Genomic DNA, 11,230 nt, shown 5'->3' with positions numbered 1-11,230 from the left:
CAGAATTGTGTAATTGCTCTGCTTTGTGCTTAGGCCAGGGCATTGTACAACCAGGGTGGAATAACCTGCTGCTGTTTCAATTCACTCCTTCATGGCTTCATCTTGGTGTTTTTTTTCCCCCAGGTGATTTATCTTACCATGCATGTATTGTGCACAGGTTTTTTATCTTTTCCCTCAGCTTCAAATCCTTTTGCCTTTTTACAAAAGTCATAAAAAATCTCATTCCATTGCCCTTCTTTAGCCCATGAGTTGCAACCCCGTATTAAAACTGAAATTAACTAAACCCTTATTCCCTCCAGGTCTCTCCCTACCAACTGAGCCACCCCTGCGCTCTCCCGTCTGCACATGGACCGGGAGCACCCACTCCCTGGGGAGATGCTGAGGGGTAGCGAGCAGCAGGGCAAGGCCCTTGGCCTCCATCAGCCCGGCCTTGGCCCAGCCTTGGCCTGGGCAGCCCAGCTGCAGCCAGCCCCCGGGAACCTGGGGATTTGAACTGAGCCGGAAAGAATATACACACGCGAAAACGTTTTGGGTAAGTAGCGAGTGAGGAAAGGCTCACTCTTTTCTGGAGCAAAGTGCTGAAGTATCAGAGTTTGGCCGTTCACCCAGGTGCAGACTCGAACACCTCAACGCACATTTATTTGTGGCGGTGGGTACCAGGTTACACGGTCCACGGGGAAGGAAACAGCCCCACTGGGACCCCAGCCCCACGGCTGCCAGGACCCCTGCCTCAGGGCTGCCCGGGCCTCCTGCCCCATAGCCGCCAGGCCTACAGGGCCCTCGGGACCCCCGCCTCAGGGCCACCGGGACCCCACGGCCGCCGGCATCACCCACCTCAAGGCCGTCAGGACCCCCTGCCTACGGCCGCCGGGACCCCACGGCCGCCGGACCCCCCCCACCTCAGGGCCGCCGGGCCTGCAGGGCCGCTGGGACGCCCTACCCCAGGGCCGCCCGGGAACACCCACCCCACGGCCGCCGGGACCCCACGGCCACCGGGACGCAACAGCCGCCCGGACCCAACAGCCGCCCGGACCCGGGCAGGAGGAGCCACCGCCCCGCCCGCGGAGAGCCGCGTCCCCCCGCGCCACGCCCACAAGATGGCGGCGCCCTGCGCTTCCCGCCGCCCGGGGTCCGCCGGGCCGCTGGCTCCCCGCGGGCGTGAGGCAGCCGGGCCGTGAGCACCCACCGCCGGGGCTGCCGGGGGGGCCGGCCTCGGGCAGCTTCCCTGGCACCGGGCGCTGAGCTTGCGGCGCCGCAGGGCGGATGGAGCTGGGTCGGTTGGAGTACTTGCAGGCCCTCGTCACCGAGTTCCAGGTGACTGACAGCCCAGGTAACACCGGGGCGCGGCCGCCTGCTGATACGCTTCGCGTCGAGCTGCTTAGATTAGATATTGGAAGAAATCCTTCCCTGTGAGGGTGCTGAGGCGCTGGCACGGGCTGCCCGGAGCAGCTGTGGGTGCCCCATCCCTGGCAGGGCTCAAGGCCAGGCTGGACGGGGCTGGGGGCACCCTGGGCTGGTGGGAGGGGGCCCAGCCCAGGACAGGGGGGGAACTGGGTGGCCTTTATGGTCCCATCCCCCCCAAACCACCCAGTGGTTCTGCGATCCCTCGCACGCACCGCTTCTCCCTTGCAGAGGCCAAGGAGCAGGTACTGGCAAACCTGGCCAACTTCGCCTACGATCCCAAAAACTATGAGTACCTCCGGCAGCTCCAGGTCCTGGATCTGTTCCTCGATATGCTCACCGAGGACAATGAGAGCCTGGTGGAGTTTGCCATCGGTAAGGATTGCACCCGAGCACCCTCAGGAGGGGCTGACAGCCCAGGGACCCCAGCCCGACACAGATCCATGGACAATCTCCCCCTGCAAGAACAGACCACGCTGTGCCGATAAAGCCTTTAGTGGAGAATGAGTGGAACAGGGAGAAAGGTGGGAGGCAGGCATCTCCCTTTCACCCTTACAGAGCGGTTGTGCTTAAAGAAGATGCTTTTTGGAAAGGAAATTGGTTTTTTTATTTTATCTTTTTACCCCAGACTGTAAGTAAATGCTAGCTGAATGACTTTTCAATGACATCTGTCCTATAGAGAAGCATTCATTCCTATATAATGATATTTCATTCATTAATATATAATGAATGAAAATTCTGCCATGTACAATATAGAGGCCCAATGTTATCATTCTGCTATTGACAACCGCTCTTCTAGAATACTTGAAAATTTGTAATAAGTCCTCTGAGGAACTGCCTTATGGTGATTTGTCATGTCTGAATATAAGGTAAGGGGCCAGATCCTAATTGTGAGTGACTCCATGACATGATAATAAATATATTTGATTTCTAAAGTTTGTGGCTGAGCTATGCCAGGATATGGCAGCATCATAAAAGTTTTTAAGTTCAAACATTCTGCGCCTCTGGGCTAGTACTGTTAGCTCCATTCTCTGTTTTTCTAAAACACCTACAATAAACTGCTGGTTTGTAGCCTCTGTTAGGGTTAAGTGATGCTGGAATTCTTCCTTCTGTGGAAGAGGTTACGTCCAGCAGTAACAGTGCCCTAGTGCCCTCTAATGACACACTGGTGGAGGAGAAATGTTCTGGTGGAAAATCTCTGGAAAAAAATCAAGAAGACATTGCCCAAGAAGCCGTTGAGAATTTTCCCTCCCAATCTCACAGAATATCTGCATGCTTATTTCTGTATTAGAAAAAAAGGGATCAGTAGTGAATTTGAGTCTTGGTGTGAAAAAAATGGGGGTGTGGAGAGAAAAGTTTGTCTTCTGTGTCATACATTTTCTTGTGCTGTTTCAGGCGGTCTTTGTAACCTGTGCCTCGATAAAACTAACAAAGACTACATCTTGGAGGCAAACGGAGTGGAGCCCATAATCAACTGCCTCTCCAGTTCCAACGAGGAGACAGTCATGTCAGCTGTCACAACACTGATGTACCTGACAACGCCGCAGTCACGCCAGCAGACCACAGCTCTCCCGGTGGTGGAGTGCATGCTTCGCTTCTCCCTCTCAGCCAGCAGAAGACTAAGCAATCTGGCAACTGTCTTCCTGGAGGATTACTGCACGCCTCTGCAAGTGGAAGAGGCCAGGAACCTAAGCAAACACACAGCGGTGGGGATTCCTCTCCCCAAGGACTGAAGCTGTCAGAACAGCGCGGGTTGAGAGGGAGACCTCCCTCTTTTTTTCCCAGGTCTCTGCTTTCTGCTCAGCAGGTCAAGAGTGTGTCAAGAACAACATTAGAGAGGGAAATTGGTCATACCACTGCTGGATTTTAGTTAATAAAGAGGACGGTATAGCACTACTCTGTCAGTCAGGCCAAGCACGCAGCTAAAACTGCAAGCAAATATTTAAAATAAAACAGGTCATGGCTGCTGGAGAGGAGGCTGCCAAGTGTAGCCCAGCACCCAGCTTGCACAAATAACGCTTCCCAGCAATCAGGGGGGCTTTCTTCCTGGGGTATTGGGCAGCTTATATCCCCTCCAGCTCCTGGCTGGTTTTGCTGCAGCTCTCTACTCTTCAGCATCAACTCAAATGACTTTGAAGTGTCACAAACTTTATTGCTCCTGCAGAAGAAAGGCGGCATTTCCCTGCCCTGGCAGTTTGCAGTCTTACTTATCCCTTTGGTACTAAATATGCCATCCTGTCATCACGGCATAGGGACCTGGCTAGTAAGTCGCTACACAGAGCAGCTTGTAGCTATGCGATGAATCAGGAAGTGGAAAGCTGGTTTTCTGTCATTACCACTGGTGAGAATGGCGGTCTGGCTCATGAGAACAGCTGTCTTTTAAAACCTTCTCTTAATAAAACATTAACTTAAATGCTGTGTAAACAGTTTTGTATAAACTCATAAATATTTTACAACAGCACTGGTAGCCCAGCCTTCACCCACTCTTACTCGCACACGTGGGCCAGAAATGGAAGCCAGCTTGGTCTCCTTTCATTATCAGCCAATGATGCAAAAGGCAGCCCAAAAGCCAGACTGGCTAAATACATAAAATTTGAAAGGGTTTAGCTGCTGAGCACCGTGCTCCCTGACAGACACCCACTCTGTGTGCGCTCAAGTTTCAGAGCTTTACTTCCTCTTTTTTTTTTTCTCCCCTCTGCCCCCAGTCAGCCCAAAACAAACAGGAGCGAGGTTAAAAGCACACACACGAACACAAAAAACCAACCCACAACTGCCTGTATTTTATAGTTTCTCTTCACTAACAGCAAACATCCAAAGCTCTGCAGAGATTAGCTGAACGCAGAGCAATCATCCAGGAACCTGGAGAGGAGTCAGCTCACAAGGGCAGCTCGCTGACCCCCCCAGTGCCCCTGCCCGGGTGACAGTGCTCACTGGGAATGGGAAGAGCGCAGCATCCCCTTTTTTTGCACTACTGCCGGCGCTTGCTTTGCAAGATGGCCTTCCAGTCATCTGCCCAGGACAGCAGCCGCCTGCGCGGTGCCTGCAGCTGGAGGTGCCTGTTGTGGCAGCAGGTGAACAGGACATGCTCCCAGCTCGGGTTCAGCTCTGCGCCTGGGGAGGGCAAGGGAGGAGAGCTGGAGTCAGCTGGGGGGGGTTGTCCCCAGCTAACAGCAAACGAAGCAAACGCTTTTCAAACCTGTAATGGTATCCTTGTCATCAAACAGCAAGTCAGCAGATACGACGGTCTTATCTCGGGTTAGAATAATCCGCTCCACAAATTCAGGTCCCAAATGTTTCTCCACCCACTTATACTGCAGAGACAAGAAATAAAAGAGAAAATTCTACTGTACTTTCAGTTTGCACATTGCTCAAGCCAGATCAACCCTAGCACAGCAATTGTTTCCCCTGTAAACCTACATCTGTGCCTACAAATCCCCAGCACAGACCCTGGCTGTGGCCCAGGACACTGAACCTGTACTTGTAATGGCCTTCAGTCAGCGCTGCATTTGCTCTGCCTAATCGCTGTCAAGTTTGCGAGCGGCACTGGCTGCTCGCCCAGAGCACAGGGCTTGTGCCCATCTAAGTCATTCCAGTGATTAAGGTTCCCCCGCTCCATTCTTGTGCCAGTGGCAAACAGGACAACTCCAGCGCTATAGCCTCCTCTTAACTCAGCACTGGCCTCTCTCAGGATCGCTGGGTATGTCAGGCTCAGGATTTAGCCAGAATAAGGTTTTGCTGGTTGAGGATACCCCAGTGTGGAATCCCCTGGGAATATCCCATCCCTGTGGGCCATGCTAAAACAGTTTCTTTGCTATCACCTGCTGACACAGCTGGAGCAGCGGTGTCGCGTGCCAGCTCCAGGAGCACAGGGCTCACATGCTCTGCAACAAGGCTGGCATCACACAGCACTCCGAGGTTCCCCGTCCTGCGCTGCTGCTCTGTCTGGGCAGCTGCCCCTCACACAGAGGGATCGCAGGGAAGCCTGGCAGCCTGAGCCTGCTGCTGTCTTTATAACTGAATAATTCCAACTCGGGTGGTATAAAATAGCAAGGCCTTCCAAAAGCAGCATCAAACCCAGTCAAATAAATTCTCTCCCACCTTTTCCACAATGCAGTGCTCATATTTCCGGAGAGGACTTGTGCAAATAAAGACTTCGGTGCTGAAAAGAAACAGCCTTCATTAGCGGTCAGGGAAAAAAATGTGTAAGATGGTGGAAAAGGGCTGCAGAGTGCAGTGTCCTTACTCCTGCATGTGGATCATCTCCTGCATAGCTTCAAGGGCTCCTGGAATCGGATCCAGCCCTAGAAAGAAGCCAGGGGATTCGTAGACACTGGCTACCTTCGCCTGCAAGAGACAGGAGGATAGTCAGCAATGCCTGCACTTTTATCCGAGCTCTGTGCACAGCAGCTGCCCCGTCACCGTGTGTGACAGCCACCCAAGGGCCAGCGCAGCAGTGAGTGAGGCGATGCTTCACACCCAGAGTGGGTTAGAACATTTACCTTTGGGCTTCCAGGAAAAGCCCGGCTCAGGCGCACAAGAACAAGAAGCCAAGAAGCCACACTCCGGCGGCTCGTTCGGAGCGAGGAGGCAGAGCCGATCCCGAGCTGGCTTGGTCTCTGCCAGCCACTCCGTGCGCTGCAGCACTGACCCACAGCTCTGCCGGCGGGTGCCTGACGGAGGGAGGGCTCACACCTCACCCCCCAGCAGCTCGCTCTCTACTAACTCTCACGAACACCAAAGGAACAAGTTCAAGGCTTCTGCTCCTCCGACACGTTTGACTAAAATTTGCTTACGGCTCAGGAACTCAGCGGGGGTGCGTGGGCAGACCCCCGTACCACCCAACAGCCCTCTTCTCTGTAAAACAGGGCAATATGGTGGCCATGCTAATTACCGTCCTCCTTGGACGGGCCAGGTCCACACACCCACGTGTTTGGTTTAGTCCTTTAGACCAGAACAGCTCAGCAAGAGGGAAGGATGAGGATGGGAGAGCTAGCACAGCTACATTTCTTTGCTGCTTTCCATGATTTTCAATCACACACTAAAATAACAGCTGTGAAAGGAGCAGATCTTGCCTCCAGCATGGACAGCTGCTCCTCTTTGGTAACGTGTTGGTGCAAAGTCTACTCACAGCGTGTGAGATGGCAGCGGGAAGTTCAGAGGTGGATCCCTGGGCTGTCCCGGGAACCTTTGGCTTCATGAACCGACCTACGCACCCCGGCTGGGCTGGGATTGGTGGTGACACGGGTAAACCCACCTTCTACACGTGTGTGCGGGACGCTATGTGAATCAGAGAAGTCATTAATGACAGACAAGTGGGAAAGGAGGTTCTCTCTAAAGTTAGAATAATTTTTAAGTGAGTGTAAGTAGGAAAGAAACAAGATTACTGGAGGAGCAATGTTTCCCCAGGTTAAGGTAGCCAAAAATGGTGCAAAAAGGTAAAAGGAAATTAATATGACACAGTACAGCAGCATCTTTAATCGCTCAAAGGAAAAGCAGTATTTCCAGGGCAATTCCTGTACCTCTAGGTAGGACTGTCCTTCCAGTCCTTTTTTTTTTTCAATTTTAATTTACCGATCAGTCATTCTTGCACTTTTATTATTAGGAAGCTCACTGGTTTGAATCCAGCTCTGGTGAGTTAATTTTAAAAAATTGCTACCTGGTGCCTGCCCAGCGGCCGGTGCTAAACCAGAGCATCCCAGTGCAGACCCCAGCCAGCTCCCCCAGCCACACAGCCCCTCCCGACAGCGTCCACAGCAGCATTCAGGGCTGAGCCCACCTCCAGGACCAAGTTTCATTCTCAGAGAGGTTCATCTTCCAGTATCTCTTCTGCTCTAAGACACATAGATCTTACCTTCCCCAGGGTCATACAGTGAACTTCAGAGGTGTTAAGACAGCGTTTTTCCACAAGCATTAAAGTCATACATTCCCACGCCACCAAACAATTTGGAAAACTTAGTTCTCGGTAAGTATTCTTCAAAGGCAGGCTGGCAGCCTTTGCTTAGAAATGGTACAAGATTGCTTTATAGTCCAGCTGAGGTCTCCTTGCTCCGTATCACCAGTGGAACATCAACAAAAAACCATTTTAATTAAGCAGTAATGAGAAGGAGTCAGCATTAAACAAGTCTCCCTGAATACGATGCTCACTCAGCTATCATAATTTACAAATACTCATGAATCAACAGCCAGAAATTTGGAAGCCCTGGCCGATTTCACATGCAAATCAGAAGAGGTGAAGGAGTCTAGGTGAAGATGTGGCAATCGGATCTGCCCAGACCTCTGTTTCCACTCAAAGCCTCACTGATCCCAGCAACAATTCCCTGGAGCTCTTCCCAAGGAGATTCAATTACAGTCAGGGCTCGCGTCTGAAAGCTCTTTTATCCTAAGGCAAGACACACCAGAAACTGGCAAGTTTCCACCACATCACAAAAAGTCTGGCTTTGCTGGAGAGAGAAATTTGATTTGATGACTCTCAGAACCAAAAGCCATTTCTCCCCCCCACCAAAAGTGACTAGAAACAGAAAGTAAACCAATTTTCTTCTTCATTCTCGTGCCGTTGTGGCTGAACATTTCCTTTTAACTTCCATTAGCAAGATTACAACTCAGGTACAAACCTGGAGGAATCACATCTCTACCTAAACTTTCCCATTTGCAATAGTTAAAAATAACTCTAGAAAATTTCTGCCACCGCTGGAGATGCCAAAACCTTTTTTGAAACTGTCTGCGATGAAGTGATGCATCCTAAATGCTCGGGAGTCTGTTTCTACAATATTATAAATAAATCATGCCTGCTTCTATAAAATGATAAAGAAATCCCCATCAACAAAACCCCTGCTACACGCACAGGAGGCCAGAGAGGCAAGAATTAAGTCTTGAGCAAAATACTTTCTAAATAAAATTATTTACAATGTGAAATTAACGATCAACTTACAACCGAAAAAGAAAGAAAAACCAAAGTCATGGTTCAAGTGTCAAGAGGCAGCTGCTCAGCACTACCACAAACACCACTTAGGAAGGGGGCAACACGTAAATTACTATCACGGTACTTCCCAGCCCCACCCCTGTTGTGAGAGCCCCTTACCACGCTGGCTGCTGGTGGCTGGAGGGACCCCTGCCCCAGGGAGCTCGCCAGCCAGCAGGCTGCTCCCCCTCCTCTCCGCAGCTGCAGGGTCGCTTTCTCTGCAGGGACAGGGGCTCTGCAGACCCTCAGGCATGGGACGGACAAACCCCACTCGGGGTCTGGGCTCCTGGCTCCTGCCCAAGCTTTTCCCACAGCTGGGGGCGAGGGGAGACCTTCGGCAGGGATGCTCCTGCACCCCGCGGCACCGTACCACGCTGGCACAGCTAACCGCCTCGCGTTTTTCAACAGCCACAGTGTTCATCTAAAACCTGCAGGAGCTTCAAATCTTGATAACTTTAAAACTTTACTGGTTTGCTAAACACACCTAAACCAGCCCAGAGATCCAGGGGTTACTGAAGGACACGGACAACAGCACAACTACAGAAACCTCATTTCCTTAGGAAGCCAGGCTAATAACTAAGATAAGAGCTCTCTGCCCCTGCTGATCTGCATGGGATTCAAACCAGTTAGCTGGTTATTTCATGGACACGCCTAAGGTCTGGGAAGGAACAGGATGAGCATGAAACAAATTAGGGAATGGGGATGCCAGAAATAGAACAGAACGCAATTTTCAGGACAGATCCGACTGCAGACCTTCCAAAGAAGAACAAATAAAAAGCCACAGCCCCTTAAATTACCTGCAGGATTTTTGTCCCAGTGTACCTCCATGGGATCCGCTTAAAGAATGCTCACTTAAGCAATGAATCATGTCTGTTTCTATAAAATGATAAACGAATCATGCTTGCTTCTATAAAATGATAAACAAATCATGCCTGCTCCTTGTATTTCCTGGTTCCTGGTTCCAGGCAGTTTGGAACATTAATAATTCAATTAATAATTTAAATTAATAATTTGAACATTAATAGCCATCAATGGGAGCTCGGTGGTTTCAGAGCCTGCGTAAGCGCTGCCTGGACCCAGTGCCCCTGCCCATCACATGGATGCAGGAGCCTGTACCTTGCTACGGAGCGGGAGGGAAATGAATGTGAGCCACCAGTTCTTACCAGTAAAAAAGCTCTGCAGGCTCAGCTCAGGATCTTAAAATTAGCAACGAACTCGGGGAAAAGTGTACGGGCACAGCCTGGACCTGCACCCATTCGGTTTTTCTTACAGTCCTCGACTGTCCTGTGGTGACCAGAAGGAAGCGTGAAGCCTGGATTCGCAGTATTTTCAATTTTGCCTTGCAAATAATCTCTGATATTCATTCAGTCATTAGCAAACATTAAAAATAGCAACAATTTGCACAGGCGTAGGGTGTACCACCAGCTCTTCACATGCGGTTCCACACCGCTCACCTACTGTGCGCTTTGCTTGTCAGCGCACGCAGAAGGAAGGGTATAGATAGGGGGTTTATTAGCCATGCAAAACCCATATATAATATTTATATTTCTTGTCCTGCTCCAGAGCTACGTTATTGCTTGCAGAGTGCTCAGAGAGCTCTAGGTAAGTCACTACTACGCAGCATGGCAAGAGCAGCTCACGAGCAGGTAAAGAACCAGCCGAAATGGTTCAGCAAATCATTTCTCCCAGTTATTTTTACAACAGCACCACTCCTTGCCGATCCCCTCACACACGCCTCTTTGTAAGGGGCTGGCAGCCCTGCTGGAAGTCACTAATTATTACTATATAAATTAAGGCTGCTAGCGTGGAACAACCCTTTGTAGCCCCCTCTAAAAAAAAACAAAACAAAACACCAAACTAAACACCCCCCCCCCTCTGCTTTGCATACCCAGGGTGGGCAGATTTCCTTTGCTCACAGCAGGGTGCAAGCCAAGAGCTTTTTAAACAAGGTGTTTTCCAGGGCTTTCCACTTGGCTGCGACCCACCGGCCCCTGCCCACACTCACCCCCAGGTCCTCCCGCAGGCAGCGGTACTGCTCCCGCACGGAGAAGCCCCTCCGCGCCGGCAGCTCTACACGTGGCTCCCCGGGGAAGCGGGCGCAGAAGCCCCGCAGCACGGCGCCCTCGAAGTCGGCCAGGACACCGTCCATGTCCACCAGCAGCCGCAGCGGGCCGGCCACGCTCCCCATCCCACCGGCCGTGCCCTGGGACACAGGGCAGAAGTGCTGGGAGCAGCGTGAGGACCTTCACGGCATGCATATGCATGACCGTGGGCGGCGCGGTGGGGATGGCGCTGGGCATCCCAGAACACTGGTGGGCTCCAGCCGGGCTTGCTGGCTGAAGGGTGGGCAATTCCAAGAGCCTCTCCATGCTTCTCGGCACCTTCGTGGCCAAGGGTGCTGCCACGGAGAGGGGCGATGGCAGGGCAGCCTTGCTCGGCCGAAGTCTTGGCCACCACAAAGCAGCGTTAACAAGTTCCACTGGTCGTGGGGCTTGCAAAGGAAATAAAATTTGAGTATTTTCCTCCTCCTGCGTTACACAACACATAGGCGTGATTTGCGTGCAGCCAGCAGCCGCGCCACATTTCCTATCAGCTATAGGAACACCACCCCCAGCGCAGGGGAGGAGGAGCATGTAAGAGCAAATCCAGTTTTATAGGTCAAGCACCTAAGGCTAGGGCTTCTCCAAACCTGATCTGGAAACGCAGGGTGATTTTGGGCACTGGTTCTTCCAGGAGGCAGGCAGAAAAGGCACACTGCGGCAGACAGCAGCTCGGTACTAATCCACTGCTTTGGCTTATTGTGCAGCAGGATCCCCTCCAGGAGAGCAGAGAGCTTCATGGTTTGGTCTCCCTTCCACCCCCTCCCACCCC

At 51.8% G+C, this 11,230-nt stretch overlaps 2 protein-coding genes across 3 annotated transcripts; one reads left to right on the top strand and one right to left on the bottom strand.

Annotated features, from left to right (window-relative positions):
- Window positions 1-1,076: 1,076 nt before the first annotated feature.
- ARMC7 (armadillo repeat containing 7) lies at window positions 1,077-3,814 on the top strand. The gene is made up of 3 exons (XM_005243628.4): window positions 1,077-1,330; window positions 1,633-1,776; window positions 2,797-3,814. The coding sequence occupies exons 1-3, from the start codon at window positions 1,264-1,266 to the stop codon at window positions 3,132-3,134; spliced, it is 549 nt and encodes a 182-aa protein (XP_005243685.1). The 5' UTR covers window positions 1,077-1,263; the 3' UTR covers window positions 3,135-3,814.
- Window positions 3,815-4,159: 345 nt separating this feature from the next.
- NT5C (5', 3'-nucleotidase, cytosolic) lies at window positions 4,160-10,841 on the bottom strand. Of its 2 annotated transcripts, none has more exons than XM_005243629.4 (5): window positions 10,365-10,841; window positions 5,645-5,745; window positions 5,500-5,560; window positions 4,598-4,712; window positions 4,160-4,512 (listed from the first exon to the last, which is right to left on the bottom strand). In XM_005243629.4, exons 1-5 carry the CDS (start codon window positions 10,545-10,547, stop codon window positions 4,370-4,372), a joined length of 603 nt encoding a protein of 200 aa, XP_005243686.2. In that variant the 5' UTR covers window positions 10,548-10,841; the 3' UTR covers window positions 4,160-4,369. The 2 variants fall into 2 exon arrangements, with proteins under 2 accessions (XP_005243686.2, XP_027651478.1); XM_027795677.2 differs by lacking the exon at window positions 10,365-10,841 and adding an exon at window positions 6,530-8,434.
- Between the last annotated feature and the right edge of the window lie 389 nt (window positions 10,842-11,230).

This window comes from Falco peregrinus, chromosome 2 (assembly GCF_023634155.1).
Source record: "Falco peregrinus isolate bFalPer1 chromosome 2, bFalPer1.pri, whole genome shotgun sequence".
Taxonomy (NCBI): domain Eukaryota; kingdom Metazoa; phylum Chordata; class Aves; order Falconiformes; family Falconidae; genus Falco; species Falco peregrinus.
Note: the sequence above shows the minus strand (reverse complement) of the source record. Positions and strands in the feature narration are given on the sequence as shown.